This window comes from Fusarium solani (assembly GCF_023522795.1).
Source record: "Fusarium solani strain SB1 chromosome Unknown bctg00000007, whole genome shotgun sequence".
Lineage (NCBI taxonomy): Eukaryota > Fungi > Ascomycota > Sordariomycetes > Hypocreales > Nectriaceae > Fusarium > Fusarium solani.
In genome coordinates, this window is record NW_027072150.1 from 546,499 (window position 1) to 562,852 (window position 16,354).

A 16,354-nucleotide genomic window follows, 5' to 3' on the forward strand; every position below is an offset into this window, starting at 1 on the left:
AAGTGTCTCCGAAGATCAAAGAGATCTATCCGCCCTTCTTCGACCATCAACCCAACGATCAAGAAAATCGATCAAGATATTTTCTGTCAAGTAGATTTATCATAGATCTTAGGCATTTACACTTGAGATCGATCTTTAGCTAATGACAAATATGTGCTCAATCCCTGTGGAACCCCTCTGCACAAACCCCCCTCGCCCCAGCACAACCCGGGGTTGGCCCCGCTGGACAAAAGCCCCGACTTGTCGATTAGGCATCGCCGAGGCAGCGGACGCGGAAGTTACCCGTAGAAGTCTCGGAGTCAAGAGGAACCCAAATGGATCCAGAGTCACCGCTGGGCTGGAATTTGCCCGCGTAGTAGTCAAACAGTGGGAACCAGACGACAACTCCAGACTGATTACCCTCGCATTCGATGGGGATCTCGATGCTTGTGCCACTGGTAACAGAGTAGCTGGAAGACACCTCGAGACCAATCTCCGCCGTCATGACATCAAAGAGTGAGCCTCCGAGGCTGACAGAGGCCGTGATGCCAACAGTCTCGGTCTTGCTCTTGGAGGCTACCCATTTGCCGCCGTTGGGAAGACGGTCCGTCATCTCAATCTGAGCTCCAGGTCTCTCGACACTCTTGCGGCGGTTTGTGATTTCGAAGCTGTCGTCATCCTGTCGGCGTATTAGTTTAACTCAGCTAGGCCAGTGCAGGGACTTACGCGAGCGTGCAAAGCGTGCTTGGCTTTCTGCTCTTCCTCAATTTGCTTCACCTCTGCCTCATATTCCTCAAGAGTCATGATCTCCTCAGTCGCGCCTGCAGATGTACCCGCAGCTGCCTTTATGGCAGCCTTCCAATCTGTGTTAGCCCTGATGGCAACCTCGGTCCAGGGCTTGGGCTCAGCGGGAGACTCGTAACCGCCGCCATCGTCGGGCTCGCAGTAGGAGATGATGGCCTTGGTGCGTCGGGCCCACTCCTTGCTAGAGTCGCAAACTTCTTTGTCTTCGTTGTTGCAGAACGAAATGCGGCAGTTCCCTTCGCGGAAGATGCGACAGGCGCGCTGATTGACGCAGACGTCACGTTCGTCGCCGTTGCCAAAGTAGACATTGCCGTCAATGATACTTCGACCTTGATGTGAGTCAGTAAGTATGCTCCATACTCTAAGAATAAGGTGCCGTACAGTCTTTGTAGGACGGCTGAATCAGTCCGTCGCATTCGATGCCGGGCTTTGGGCGAGTTCCATCAAACTCGCCGTCAGATTGGGGCATTGGAGTTCCTGCGACAAGACCATGGGTCATGGCGAGGAAGACAAGAGAGGTCTTGGAAAGAAACATGATGAATAATCTGTGTTTCTGTTGGGCAAAGACAGGGGTAAAAGGTGATGGTGCGCCGCTGTTGTTTCACTCAGGTGGTTCTGTATACTGGAGATGTCCTGCTGCTTGTTGAATCAAACTCTTCTCACAGAGAGCGAGTCATATTTATACTCAATAAAGATCACCCCCGAATGCCCTCGATCGCATCGTTTCTCCCAAAGCAGCCCATGCTTCGACTTCGACTGTTTCGAACGTCATCCGCCACAGACGTCAAAGAGGCATCCTGAGATCAACGATGCCTTGCTTTCTGAAGGATGAAGATGCATTCACGAGTATAGCCCACTATGAAGATCTTGTTGGTCGTTGTTCGGATGGTCGGGGGCTCGGGCAGGCCGGATGCCAAGGTGTGAGATGTTCCTTCGGAATCCATTATAGACAAAATGTCGAGAATCTTTTGCGAGAGATCCCCTTGGCGAGCCTGTATAGAGTATCTGATAGGATAATAATACTAAAAGTCTCCGCAAGTTGGAACGATACTGCCTCGTTAAACTGAGACATGCAACTCGGCTGTGAAGGGGAGCAGCTATGCGAGAGAAGAGGGATTTGAGGCAGCCAAGGCCCTGTGCTGACTTGGTTCGGGTAAAAACTTGTTATCTTCTGGGTATCTTCAAAAGTTCTCGGGCAGCCTCGAAAGCAGCTTCCCGAAACTGAATAAAACCGCGATGATCCGATCATTTCGATGGCCTGCATCAACACTAGGCCAACACGGCACCACGTGGGCTAGCTGAAACGTGACAGGCTGACAGTGACGATCCTTTGTTAGTTCTTTCCCTTCCTCTTTCACTTCTAATATGATGTCACATGTTACTGAATTTGAATGATCATATGGGGTGAAGAGTTCTAAACGGGAATATTCATCGCCAATTGTTCTTGTTTGAGAAGTAAGCGGCAGGCAGCTGAGACAGGAGAGGGAATAAACACGACACTTGTCAAGAACCCTTGTCAATAATATTGACGAGGAATTAAGTGATCAGCACAGGCATTCTCGGAGACTTATCAACACTGTCTAGATTTCCAGAAGGATGCTAATCTAGCGCCTCAAACAGAGCCTAGATGATAGCTTCTACCAGACTTATTTAGGCGCATTAAGAAAGAAGAGACTATGAAACACACAGTTAAGCTCTTTATTTTACATTCGGACATTCCTACTCGGTCACAAAAAACCTTCATGTCGTCAGCCAAGATAACCCAGCCCCAGATGACCAGTCTTTGAGAACCTTGATGGCCATTTCCAAGACATCACTGTGGGACGATCACCAACACGCATTTCATGCGAAGATTGGGCTCTTCCATAAAAATGACGGAGAGACCTATGCCAAGAACAAACAGGAGCTTTGTTGGTAGGATCATCGCTGCTTGGACAAGTTGGGAGAAAAGTGTTGGTCGCAAGGGGGGCTGAAGCCCTACATAAGCTGAATCAGAAGGGAGAGACTGCACCTTCATCCTTCAACGCAATTCCATCTTTCTCTTGACACTTCCGCAGTCATGATTCCCTCACAGCGCTTCCTTCTTGCCGCGGTGGCATCTATTTGCATGGTGTTGCGTGCTAACGCTCAATGCCCTGCTTCAGTCAGGAAAATCAATGATGGCAATGTCACATTCAACGCGACCGGAGATACCTCAGTCACGTTTGTCGGGAAAAATCCTTGGCATCTTTCCTTGACCATCGAGGACTCTCGTCGAGAAAACACTCGTTACGGCTCGGAATGGAACACGCTGCAAGACTTGGGTGTCTTTCTTAGTGTGCCAGAGTCATTCATCGGTACAAGGGATGGCAATAGGACCCAAGTGTGCACGTACCGAATGGAAGGCCAGAATGCGACTTCCGATGCTGGGGACAACAGCGCAAAGCTGTCTTGCAACGGTATACTGAGCGAAGATTGCCAAAAGGCGTTGCGAAGCGTCTCAGCCCCCAAAGATGGGGAATGCCCGTCAGCACCATCAAACGTGGCTGAGGCCTGTGGGGAGTCGATCAACATCTGGACCTGTGAGTTGTCTCCTCCGTTGGTATTAGCGGAGTGGATGCTAAGAATCACTTCTCAGCCGTTCCTCTGAACTTTTCAAGTTCCAACTGCTCAGTTGATGAGCTTCCAGGTGTTAGTCTGCCCAACGACTACGAGACCTTTGAGCTATCTGGAGGTGGCCTGGTCCCTCCCGATGCCGAGAAGAACTCATTTGAGGTTTATGACTTGCGCGTTCAACAACCCATCCCGATCCTCCTGTCAGTGCGTCTCCCTGACGGCAAGGCTGCTGCTGAAGTCATATGCCTAGCTCCAAGCAACATTACCCAGAGCAGTCGTAAGCCAGAGGCAGAGTTTCCACCTAATGCTGCTGGTAGCTTGGAACCAAGGGGGGCTTTCGTGTTTGCTGCGGCGGCTATGTGTGTTGTGGGAATGATTCTAGCGCCTTGATAGAGAGCGAAACAATAATGCTGTGTTCTTATATATCTATTCAGTCTTGCTCGTTCCTGATGGACTTTTCGAGTTCTTATTGTCCTTTCCTGAGCCTTTCCAAGCCATACCTTTCTCGTCAAGTCCAGAACTTGATTTGCCAATAAGGGCTTGAGCGAGATCTGAAATAATTTAAAAATGGATTCATCCAAATCTTGCCAAGCCATTATAGGAAGGTCAATCTACTAGCCAGCCGCTGTCAACATGGATATACGAGAGCCTCAATGGCCCGCACACGGCCCCAACGTTACATGAGGAAAATCACCTCCATATCAAGAAAAGACCCTTTGTAACGTTGATTGCAGAATTGACGTGCAACCAAGGATTGTGGTTCGCATTGCAAATCGATTCCCAACCGGCTGGTTCCTTTGTAATAAAATCCCCGTCAAATTGCCGTCGTTGCCGGATATCGGTCTACTATGCCAAACCGCATTTTAGCCTATTGGACCGGTTCGGAACTTATGTAGACTTCGACATGCCCCAGTTCTATTGCGCCATTTGCATCTTTAACCAGCGTCGCAGTTGGACTTGACATCGCGTGTTGGTTCGCCTCTAAGCAGAAGTTCCTGTTGAGATTAATCGGGAAGATTTTGATCAGGTCAAGATCCTCTAAAGCACGTTGTTCCTGGGTGCAAATCATTTGGACCATGCGCCGTTCGTTTGGTTCGTGGGTCACGCCATTTTGATCACCAACTCAACAGTTGTACAGGTTCGGTCCTTTTGATGGGTCCCATGTTTGACATGTTGGAAACAATGTTAGATCTGTCGATCGTACTTATAGAGTTACCATGTTCCATTCACGTCCTTCCGCTTTTCTAGACTGCAACTGTAACCAACACAGACCACTGAATCCCATGCCTTTCTGAACGATTGCCTATCTACCTTGATAAACAGGTAACACCATGTCGAACAACGTCAGCCCTGATGGGGGCATAAAGCCCGCTGCTATTGCAACTACGAAGGGCGCCTATGCGCCCGAGGAGCCGTCCTCGCCGGACCTTTCCTCCAAGAGCAAGGATGACCAGGACCACCAGGTCCATCAACTCCACGACGAACACGATGAAGATACAGTGTATGTCAAAGGACATCCTGTCATTCGAAATGGTATTGGGTTTTATGATTTCCCCCTTGACATTGCTGCTGACATGCATGAACAGGCATGGATGTATCCAAGTACTTGATTTCGGACCGTGATGATGGGGATCCCTCCTTGACCTTTCGCGCTATCGTCTTGGGATCCCTGTTCACGGCCCTTTCCAGCGTCATTACGATGCTCTATGTCTTTAAACCAACTCAAATGCAGGTTTCTGCAGTCTTTCTACAGCGTGCGTTGTCTCTTATCGTGTGGCCCCTCGTAGTCTAACACGGATAACCATGTAGTTCTCGTTTATATCTTTGGCCAAGCCTGGGCCCTCGGAACTCCCCGTCCCGATCGATTCAAGTCTCCCTGGGTCCAAAGCATCCTCCGATTCCTCAACTTTGGCCAGCCCTTCAAAATCAAGGAGCATGTCGTCGCCGCTCTTATCGCCTCGTCCGGAAACAATGGCCTGTCCGGAGTCGAGGTCTACGGTGTTGAACGACTATTCTACAATCGCAGCGTTACTGCCCTTACCGCAGTTCTCGCAACTTTCTCCATCTCCCTCTGCGGATTTGTGCTAGCAGGAGTACTACGACCGTTGATCGTGTATCCCGCCGAGATGGTATACTGGTCTACCCTTCCGCAGGTGGTTCTCTATCAGAACCTTCACTTCGATCAAAAGGCCAACCGAGACCGCCTCATCAAGTTCGGTTGGGCTCTCGGCATCGCTGCTGTTTGGGAAATCTTCCCTGCTTATGTTATGCCCTGGCTTGGCGGCATCTCAGTCTTTTGCCTTGCATCGATGAAAGCACCCGAACACACCCGCACCATTTTCACCACCGTCTTTGGAGGCGCCTCTGGCAACGAGGGCATGGGTCTTTTCAACATCTCACTGGATTGGCAGTACATCCAGAGTCAGTTTCTCTCGTTCCCTCTCAAGCAGCAGCTGAACTCTTGGATCGGATATTTCTTCTGGTACATTGCAATGCTTGCTCTATATTATGGAAATGCATGGAGCGCCAAGAAATTCCCTTTCATGTCGACATCTCTCTTCCATGAGAACGGAACCAGATTCGATAGCACCACCATTCTCAATAATCACGGCACCATCGACTTTGACAAGCTCGAGCAGATCGGCCTGCCTTATATGACCTCAAGCACGATCTGGGGATACTTCACGATGAACTTGGCCATTGGTGCACTCATTACGCACGTCATTCTCTTTTACGGCAAGGACATGCTTCTGGCTTGGAAGCAGGCTCGCAGCAGGACTCAGCCTGATCCTCATTATCAAGGCATGCTCAAGTACAAGGAAGTTCCAATGTGGTGGTACATCGCACTCTTCGTTCTTTGCTTCATCGCCGGGATTGTCGTTACCACCAAGGGCGAGACGACTCTTCCGGCTTGGGGGTTTGTTGTTGCTCTTCTTCTGGGAGGTTTCATTGCCCCCTTCTCCTGCATCCTCTACGGACTCTATGGGACAGGAGTTGGAACCAACGCACTATCAAAGATGATAGGCGGTGTTGTCCATCCAGGTCGACCTCTGGCAAACCTGTATTTTGCTAGTTGGTCCCATCAAGTCATTCTCTTGGCCGTCAACCTTTCCAACTGGCTCAAGGTCGGGCAGTATACCAAAGTTCCGCATAGAGTCATGTTTGCCACGCAAATATACGGAACTCTTCTAGGCGCAGCGCTTAACTATGTGGTCATGACCACCATCGTCAGCAACCAGAAGGAGATCCTCCTAGATCCGGTTGGCAATAACGTTTGGAGTGGCTCAACGATGCAGAGTCTCAACTCACAGGCTGTTACATGGGCAATGGCGAAGCAGATCTATGGCGAGAATGGGCGTTATCTCATTGTCCCTCTTGGCTTGGTTATTGGTCTCGCACTGCCCTTTGCGCATTGGGGCATCATCAAGGTCTTCCCACGCGCGAAGGGCTGGCCAATCAACACAGCCATTATTGCCTCATATTCCGGCGCCACAACCTACTATGGTATCACCTCCTGGATCTGGTCGTCGATTGCGGTAGGTGTCTTCTCGCAGGTCTATCTTCGACGCCGGCTCCCCAACATTTACAACAAGTATAACTACCTCATCGGTGCTGCGTTGGATGGAGGATCTCAGATCATCATCTTTATTCTTTCTTTTGCAGTCTTTGGTGCAAGCGGAAAGGAGAGGCCGTTTCCAACTTGGTGGGGAAGACCAGATGGGAACCCCGACCACTGCCTGTAGACGAGCAGGCGTCCAGCGAAGAATCAAGGGTGTTGTTCTCGTGGGCCTAACCAGTCATGGACGAGGGAGGTCTGGAATTAGGGTATCTAAGAGGCAATGACGCCCTAATCAAAATTGATTCGTATGCTATTTTTTGCAGAAGTCTTCCAGAGCGAAGCACCACGGCCTTGAGTTGAGAAGAGTGATATGTATCACATGCTGCGACCCAAGCGCCGAGAAGTTCACTCAGTCTTGGCAGCCAGGATGTGCCAGACTAGGAAGCGCCACATAGTTCAGGGATTTGTGTTGTGCCGGACGGCTTAGCTAATGTGATTGGCTACTATTTACTCTGCAGTGGGCTGCAGATGGTTAAAGCACATATACAGTGCTTCCATGAAGGTGAGCAGAGGCCTAGGGAAGACTGCTTCTCTTCACTTTGATTGCCAGCTCGACGACTAGGGTTAAGATTCAAGACAAAGGCAATTAGACACGATCTGAAGCTTTAACTTCCTTTACATTATAGCCTTTTTCCATCTTAGGCTTTCTTTGCAGACTTTGTCGGCCCGGTGACGAGCCTGGCTGCGAAAGGGATAGGCCATGCAAAGCTATCTATAGGATCCTCTGTTACCTCGCCTGAAGTTATCAGATCAACTATCGCAACGCCGATGTAGCCTCCAATAGCTGTGAGAATGTGCCACCTGTTTGCTGTTAACGACGAATAAAAGAGCACGAGAGAATAAGAGCGGAACATACCATCCGTGCAGCTCCAGGAGAAACGCAACGGGTATACCGACTGAGTGTCTCGCGTCGATCAGGTGATGACACGCCCAATCATCTATCAGCCACACAATGTATCCAAGGAGGAAGAATCCTATGCTGGCGTCAGTTGTATTCGCGGGTTTTTTAAGAGACAAGATAGCTTACCGCCTCCAAGCAGGGCGACGTTCCGAACTGCCCTCCTGACTTCTGGGTCTGGTACTTGCTGAGGAATCAACTTCAAGTTGTGAGACGCAATGATGTAGACTCCCAGGCCAAACGTCGTGGCATGTAATAGGAATTCATCCATGACCATGTGAGTGACCATTACGATGGTGAACAGCGAGCCAAGGATGATTCCTATCCACTTGGTGCGTTGTGGGCTCGCTTTGAAGGTGAGGAGACGGTACATGAGTGGCGTCGTGAGGAGGTGCATCGACAGCTCATCGGCTATCAGAGAGTCAGAAGAGTCAAGAACACCTTGGCAATGTGAACCTACACATCTGAGTATGGTACTTCATGGTCATATGGTATCCGGCTGAGCATATGCCCACGCCGATTAGACCACAGTACGAAATCCATCGTGGTACCGTAGGGGAATTTGAAGATCGAGACAAGCCATAAATGCCGTAGGCGACTACACGGTGTGAGCGAGTTGTCTACGGAGTTCGGATGGGACCGACGGACCGAAGGTGAGACTGCTCAGGGTGTTTACGAATTCAGCGATATACCGCGTCACGACATAATCCTGGAAGCGTGGGAAGACACGTTAGAGCCCTATCTTGATGATGAACCGGGTAATGCCTGAATAAAGTACCTCCTCGCAGAAGCTGCAGACGCCAGTTAGCAAAGCCACAATGGGAGTGGATACAAATACCTACTTCAGATATGAAGTCTGAGGTCCCCAAAATGGTGTCGCCATGGCCGTCTCAACTCCCGATTACCGTCGCGATGGGTTGTTTTTGCCACTTTTCCCCAAGGGCTACGTAAACCATTTTATACGTGCCCCCGGACCAGCCGGCACCCACGACACAGTTATGACGTTGGGCGGTGGCTTGCAGCAGAAAACCTGCAAGACCTCGGGAGGAATTGACCAATGGGAGACTAGGCAATTAGACACATATCTCAGGCTACGAGAAAAAGTGCCGAGTGTTCCGGTGCACAGCTTGTCTGCGGTATTTTGGCCGTGTCTTGTCTACGACGTGTCCTTTACTGGATTACACAATTCTTAGAGATGGAGTTATCTTGACGAGTCAACATACCCGTTGTCAAGTTGCCTACCATCGTTGACCTCTCATAAAGGTCATCGTTATCTCCCCCGGAAAACTATTCCCACGCTTCGTCCAATTGAGAGAAGTGCCAAGAGTCTAGACGAGTCGCATCCTTGCACATTCACGTGAAGCCGAGCTGGGGATGCATTACTAATGCTATGCACTCTGTGCAAGGGTAGATAAGGTTGCATAAACTCAAAGGGGTTCTCCAGGGTAAATGCCAACATCAACAACATCAACCTACAGATGCCATTAAGACGTGCTACAAAGAGTAACTTTGCGTCCCTGGGTCCCTATAATTGTTCAATCGATCATTTCCGAATATTCGCTGTCGGTGAACCAATTATGTACATAAAAGACCCCTTCAAGTGTGGAGCCGTATCGCTGAATGAGATGCAAACTGCGCATGGCAAAACGACATATAATCACACAATTTCTACATCAACCCGAAAGCCATCCCAGAAGCTCAGTTCCTTGAACCCCTTTGGTCCATCCATATAATAAAGTGAAGTGTAACCAACACGCTCATACATACTCCCTTTGGCGCGAAGCAAAATGCCCTTCTGAACCCTCCCGAGGAGAATAACGAGGATATAGAGATCTTCTTGAGTAGTTGGTGCCAAGTCCAATGTATCGTAAGTGTAGTAGGCGTTGAATTGTACCCCTGCAACTTCGAAATCGTACGAGGTGTGCGCCCCTTGCTGATACTGACCAGGCTTGAACTTTAGAAGCGGGGCATTGAGTCGAAGCATTCTCTTTTCAGGCGGTTGAAAGTCGAGAGGATCCTGTACAGCTGGGAACCCTCCGAACCTTGCACACTCAATCCAGGGTTTGGTCGTGTCAGTGATGATGACCCCGAGATCAGATTGACAGGATGCCCACGACCAGCTGGGGAAGTAGTCCAGCTTCTCCCGGGCGTCATTCTCAGGATCAGCTTCCCACATGATTCCCCAGGAGATATGGCTGCTGAATACGCCGCCAAAGTACTCGCCTCCGTGTATGGCTGCAAGTCGGCTTCCAAGTCCGTGGACCGCGACGAGACGATCCTTGGCGAATGAGAAGGCCTTGGAACTGTACTCATGGATGTAATCCATCCACGGCTCCCACGGTAGCCCCCAATCAGTTCCAGGAGCTTGAACGCCGTGAAACACGCACGAGTTGGAGATTCGGGGATCAGTCACGAATTCGTCACAACGACTAGAAAACTCGGATCTGGTTGCATTGTCGCCGACACAGTTCCAGAATACGCCGTTTCTAGACCAGTAAATGATGCGGCGGGCTAAAAGACGCTCCTGGAAACACCACCCCCTTTTGAGAAGCGGCGATGCGTCGAATTCGTCTGCCAGAGCTCGCCGTGGCGGGGGTAGATGGATATACTCGTCAGTTCGTGTGTCAAAGCCGATGACGCAGCTGGAGGTTGGAAATCGATGCGCTGGCCGGGGAACAAACAGTCCTGTGCTGCTATCCGGGGCACCGAGCGCCGAGATGAGGCACACGGCGTTGGTGTAGTAGGCTCCCATCTTGGGCGCTTCGGCTTTGAAGTCGTCTTGGTAGTTATCGCCGCCATGAGACTGAATGATACAAAGTGCATCAACCCAAAGATATCGGAATCCAAGAAGTCGGGTGACCTTAATCGTGTCTTGAATAGTCTTTGGCAACTCTGTCTCATCGATGTGCTTGAGGCGACTAGCCAGATTGGCTCGAGTTGTCTTTGCCGGATCGTTACCATTGCCCCAGCAATAGCTAAGAATCAAGTACCTGACTTGCTCATCTTCGGAAAGGGCTTGGCCAAATTCGTCTTCCGATATGATAAGCCTGGCCTTGGAGTTTTGGTCATCTCCGACATCAATCAGGCGTTTGGGCATGGCGCCTATTTCGTCCATCTTGAACTTGTACCTGCACTTGCGGTGAAGTCGATTGCCGTTGAAACAGTCATTGAACCATGGTTTAATCGAGTCTCGCACGAGGGCATTGAGATCATCGTCTGCCGTTTCCGGTAAAAACGCTAGAAAACGTTAGCCGGCATCAACGAAATTGTCTTTGTGAGTTCTCACATTTTGGCGACGGCGCGGGGCCAGGCATATCGTCCCACTCAGAAAGCCAGGTAGCTGATTTCGACCTCACCAAGGCTTCAAAAACCTCATGACGATAGTCATCACCGATCTGGAAATGAATGTCGACCCCCCTATGGAACCATAGCCTGCACTGGCCACTGGGTAGTTCATCTCGGTCTGATAGCCAGTGGAGGACGCGGGCTCTCAAGTTGATGCAGAGACCACATCCAGCGGCAGCCGAGGCCTCCAGGGCCATGGAGGAGTCGTGGTGGTCAAGATGCAGCTGTAAATCCCGCTCTAGGAGCGCTGTCGCGGGATTTAACTCCCATTGCTGGCAATCCCAGGGAATGGCTCGACATTTGGGACATCTCCATTCAACGGTTTGAATTGAATCAGATGGGTGCGTCATGCTGGCCAGTGTTTCGTGGTCTAAGAAAGAGAAGAGAAGGAAGGAATCTGCTCAAAACCTTGCCTCATGTTAAAATTAGGCTGAGCCACATGCACCAAGAAGCGCGTGTGGGCGCTGACCAGGTTGGTTACTATCGATTGAGCCAATTGGAGTTCTCATTTTGGCGCCTTGCCTCTAGAAATAATAAAGCCAACGTAAGACTTTGAAGGCAGCCTTCTGTGCACTGGACCATGTATTGTGGTGTGGTTACTGATTGGAGGTGGGAAAGGCAGCTAAGTTATGCAAGGCAGATTTAGGATCACAGCCCCAAAATGCCAAGGCACTACTGCTGTCGGCACTCTCACAATGTCTTGTGGTGTTTGGACTGAACAGGAGCTTTGCGATAGAGGGACTAAGATGATATGATGGTACGAAACTCAGGCGAAACTTGAACTACACCAAGTCGCCGCTTGTATAGTCCTCTCACTCGATAGCTCAACCCTAGCTTCGCTGTTCATTAGCTCCCCTCAGCCCTGGCCCCTGGGTAATGTTCTCAAGTCCTATGTAACTAAGCAGATCAAAGGGGGAGGATTTGCGTTAGGGGAGCCAGGCTTGTCTTTTACCGGGCGAATACCTGGTGAACACGCTTTTTAGTGAAGCCGCAAGAGGAAACGCGACCATGATTGGATTGAACCCCTGTAACCTGCAGGTTGTCTTTAGACACGCAATTTCTTACTCACCCCGCTCCCTCAGCCGCACTGGTAACTTGCTCTTTTGCCTGGCAACTCATCTTCAACTTGTATTTCTGTCCGGAGCCAAACACACACATTCGGCCATCTGAACAATGGCTGAGGCTATCGGGCTGGCCGCCAGCGTGGCAGGTCTGGTCTCGCTGGGTCTGTCAGTTTGCAAGGGTCTGGCCGCCTACTACGATACCTACCAGAGCGCGGAAAATGACGTTAAGCTCCTTTGCGAAGAGGTGAACAATCTTACTCTGATCCTCCAGGTAAAGCCGGTTCAAGCATGGGTGATAAACTTGGTACTGATTGGCAGAAGAGCTTTGAAGATGCCCTGAAAGACAGCGATATGAGATTGAAGTTGGAATCGTCGGCATCCACTAGACCCATCAATGTCTGCATGGGTAAGATGGTCCTATCTCAGCTTTGGGACGTTCTCCTCGTAAACCTTGAACTGAGTTCGTGGCACTAGAGAGAACAACCGAGCTGGAAAAGGGGGCTGCAGAAGCTCATGAGTTCCGGAAAGGACGATAAACGATCTGCCAGGAAATTCATGTCCAAGACCATGAAAGAGCTGTATCCGTTCAAGGAAGAGACGCTACAAAAGCTCCGGTCAAACATCTCGAGGACCAATGAGATGCTGCAACAGGTTGCAAGCACCGTTTTGATGTATGGAGGCTACTGAAATATTACCACAGTCTTTGTGCAACTCTTGCTGACCCTATCCACAGCCGTCAAAATCACAAGATGCACGACACAATCAATCAGTTCTACGAGAAGGAAGAGTCCAGGGAGATAATGCGATGGCTTGACCCCCCAGACCCCTCCCACAGTCATGCGGTGGCCTCGTCTAAGCGCGGTGAAGAAACGGGCTCCTGGTTTATCAATAGTTCCGAGTTTTCTTCCTGGATATCCTCTCCATATTCTGTATTGTGGGTGTATGGCAGTGGCAAGTCATCCGTGAGACGCAAACTAATCCCTTTACTAATCTCGGGTTGTCTTTACTTATGCTCTAGCTGAGCGTGGCAAGACTGTTCTCTGGTAGGGTTCTTGAGTTCCCTGTGCAACAGCGTACTGATCTCGCAAAGCTCGACCATCATTAATCACCTTTTGCAACACTGTGAGAACAAGCCGATGTCGGGAGTTACCTACTTCTACTTTGACTATACCAATGCCTCGATATCACAACATCACAACAGGCTTCTATGATCGTTGATTGAGCAACTCTCGTCACAGAACGGTGCTGTTCCCAAGCCTCTCAAGACCTTATGCGAACGGTGTCGACATGGAACTACGCAGCCCACAGAGGCAGAGCTGACCCAGACCTTGCGCAATATTATCCAACTCTTTTCTCCTTGCTATCTCGTCATTGACGCTGTGGACGAAAGCAAAGAGAAGCAAGAGTTCCTCAAGCTGTTGAATGTTGTGACTGGCCAGTGGCGTCTGCCGCAGATTCACTTCCTGGTCACCAGTCGAACCGAACTGGACACGGAGATTCCGAAGAGAACATGGCACGGCGTCACTATGTCTATCCAAGACGGTATCGCCGGGGGACGTCGAGAGTCAAGTCCTCTCGACGCTCAGAGATGAGAATGGGGCTCTTAGCCAGTGGGACCCAGATCAACGCGATGTGATTGCCAAGTCACTCATTGAGAACTCGCGGGGAAAGTGAGTCAAGTGAAATACGATAAAACTGATACGAGGACTGGTGTGCTGACTGTAGGTAGCTTTCGATGGGTTGCCTGCCAACTCCAGGCGTTGGAGGAATGCCACACTGCTCTGGAGCTTGATGAGGCACTGAAATCACTTCCGGCAACTCTGGAAGAGACCTACGAGCGGTCTCTACTAGCTATCGAGGAAAAGAGAAGAGAGGGATTCCGCCACATCCTGCGATGGCTTTCTTTCTCTGCTCGGCCAATGCATCTCGACGAGATCACGGAAGTGCTAGCCATTGACTTCTTCACGAAGCCCCGGCCCCAATATGACCCTCGAAAGCGACTCGTCAACTCAGCAAAATTCTTTCACAAGCATAGCAACTTGGTTTCGATCTCGACCGTCAAGAACAGCACTGGGCAGCACCAGGAGCTGCGCCTAGCTCATCTATCCATGCGAGATTACCTTCTGTCAAACAAGATTGTTGGATCGCCAGCTTCCTTCTTCACCATCAACAGTCTATCCGCACACCGGAGCATCGCTGAGGAGTGCATAGTATATCTCCAACAGTTCACTGCATCCGACGGAGAGCTTGAGAAGTCACCCAAGGCCCATTCTCTGGCTCCCTATGCCGCTCGCTTCTGGTCATACCATGTACAAGCAGCGACAGCCGCGGCTGGTAAAGAGCGCTCGTCGTCATCTAGAGCACTTCTTGAAACTTCAAATCCTAAGGCCGTACCATTGATCATCCTAATAATCGAGCTCCTTGCCCAGATATTGAGGGTGTTTGGATTCCCCGTTCTATCGACTGAGAGGGAGCTGCAAACAGACTTGAACAGTCTCTGTGTAGAACTTCTCAGCGCTCAGCTCGAGGGCCAGATCAGGTTCTTTGACCCAGACACGCCGTGGATTGACAAGCCAGACGTTTCTAGGCGAATAAACGCTCTACCCTCTGGGCTCTATTATGCGGCTCACTCCGGCCTCACTGACTCAGTCAGGCTATTGCTAGCAAAGGGCATGGATGTGAACGCTATCGGTGGTCGACATGGCACGGCTCTGCAGGCTGCGTCCTGCAGAGGATACAAGGACATAGTGCAACTACTTCTTGAAAGTGGTGCAGAAGTCAATCAGCTTGCGGGAGATTATGGTTATGCCTTGCAAGGTGCTGCCTGCTATGGTCATGAGGAGTGTGTGAAGCTGCTTCTCGACTGGAAAGCGGATGTCAACGCAAAAGGCGGAGAACATCACACAACCTTGCACGCAGCAGCGTTCAACGGTCATGAAAAGATCGTCGAGACCCTGGTTGAGCGAGGTGCGGCTATCAATGACACAGGGTCAGAAGACCGAGGCCAGAGCCCTCTTATAGAGGCGGCCGCCGAGGGACACACGGCTACAGTGAAACTTCTCCTCAAGCTTGGTGCAAATAGCTTGCTGAGAGACCAAGGAGGGTGGACCGCCCTGGACGAGTCTGCTCCGCCTGGATATGACGCCATGGTCCGTATTCTTATTGATCATGATCCTGCCATTATCCAGTCCAGGGACAAGCGTGGCAAGTCGGCGCTGCACTACACAGTACGACAGGGACACGTTTCAACCGTCTCCTTGCTTTTAGAGCGAGGCGCGGATGTGAACGCAACAGATATCGACGGACGCACCGCCGTGAAGTCAGGGAACAAGGCTATCGTCGAGATTATAATCAAACACAAGGCAGACGCATCGATTCAAGACGAGGAAGGCTGGTCTGTCCTCCACATGGCTGCTTTCCACGGGCACGTGGAAGTGGGTGAAGCGTTGATCGAGGCTGGGACACAAATCAGCGAAGGCCCGGAAGGGATATTGCCGCTTCACACCGCCGCATTGAGGAGGCACATTCGTTTCATTGAGTTACTTCTTGACCATGGGGCCAAAGCCCTGGCCGAGACTGAGTCTGGTGCAAATGCCTTGCACTTTCTGGAGCTCAATGAGACATACCAAGCTGAGGCAGTTGCTCACAGACTCAACATTGATATACATAATCTGACGATTACGGGGTTGCGGATCGCCGCTTCCGGAGGCCGCGATGCTCGCATCCTCATACAGCTCTGACGTGGGCAGCTATGAAGGGCCATACATCGACCATGCGGTTGTTGATCGAAAATGGGGCCGATGTGAACTCTTGCACCGATAGTGGTAGGACAGTGATGGATTGGTTTAACGGAATGGATGAGGATATTGTCAACTTGCTGTGGGAACATGGGTATAAGAACGAGAAGCAACCTCTTGATCTTGACGGAGGAGCGCCCCTGGACATTGCGGAACGAGACGTTTTGAATGATATCAGACAGCTTTTGTCACGCTAGTTGGTCTTTACCATGCCATTTTACATTGTTCACCTTGCAATTCTAACACAACGAGC

General features: G+C 50.5%; 6 protein-coding genes across 6 annotated transcripts; 3 read left to right on the top strand and 3 right to left on the bottom strand.

Annotated features, from left to right (window-relative positions):
- Positions 1-247: 247 nt before the first annotated feature.
- On the bottom strand, positions 248-1,318 carry MRS44_010989 (uncharacterized protein; the record flags this gene model as incomplete). Its single annotated transcript, XM_065619558.1, has 3 exons — positions 248-658; positions 706-1,112; positions 1,165-1,318. 3 exons carry the CDS (start codon positions 1,316-1,318, stop codon positions 248-250), a joined length of 972 nt encoding a protein of 323 aa, XP_065475630.1.
- Positions 1,319-2,842: 1,524 nt separating this feature from the next.
- On the top strand, positions 2,843-3,768 carry MRS44_010990 (uncharacterized protein; the record flags this gene model as incomplete). Its single annotated transcript, XM_046275817.2, has 2 exons — positions 2,843-3,344; positions 3,401-3,768. 2 exons carry the CDS (start codon positions 2,843-2,845, stop codon positions 3,766-3,768), a joined length of 870 nt encoding a protein of 289 aa, XP_046135361.2.
- Positions 3,769-4,709: 941 nt separating this feature from the next.
- MRS44_010991 (uncharacterized protein) lies at positions 4,710-7,121 on the top strand (the record flags this gene model as incomplete). The annotated part of the gene is made up of 3 exons (XM_065619559.1): positions 4,710-4,911; positions 4,965-5,132; positions 5,188-7,121. 3 exons carry the CDS (start codon positions 4,710-4,712, stop codon positions 7,119-7,121), a joined length of 2,304 nt encoding a protein of 767 aa, XP_065475631.1.
- Positions 7,122-7,635: 514 nt separating this feature from the next.
- Positions 7,636-8,778, bottom strand: MRS44_010992 (uncharacterized protein; the record flags this gene model as incomplete). The annotated part of the gene is made up of 7 exons (XM_046275816.2): positions 7,636-7,798; positions 7,854-7,971; positions 8,025-8,306; positions 8,356-8,493; positions 8,544-8,604; positions 8,674-8,686; positions 8,738-8,778. The coding sequence occupies 7 exons, from the start codon at positions 8,776-8,778 to the stop codon at positions 7,636-7,638; spliced, it is 816 nt and encodes a 271-aa protein (XP_046135359.1).
- A 774-nt stretch (positions 8,779-9,552) lies between these two features.
- On the bottom strand, positions 9,553-11,590 carry MRS44_010993 (uncharacterized protein; the record flags this gene model as incomplete). The annotated part of the gene is made up of 2 exons (XM_046272671.2): positions 9,553-11,132; positions 11,182-11,590. The coding sequence occupies 2 exons, from the start codon at positions 11,588-11,590 to the stop codon at positions 9,553-9,555; spliced, it is 1,989 nt and encodes a 662-aa protein (XP_046135358.2).
- An 823-nt stretch (positions 11,591-12,413) lies between these two features.
- MRS44_010994 (uncharacterized protein) lies at positions 12,414-16,044 on the top strand (the record flags this gene model as incomplete). Its single annotated transcript, XM_065619560.1, has 6 exons — positions 12,414-12,575; positions 12,779-12,975; positions 13,038-13,266; positions 13,543-13,770; positions 13,844-13,974; positions 14,034-16,044. The coding sequence occupies 6 exons, from the start codon at positions 12,414-12,416 to the stop codon at positions 16,042-16,044; spliced, it is 2,958 nt and encodes a 985-aa protein (XP_065475632.1).
- Positions 16,045-16,354: the final 310 nt, after the last annotated feature.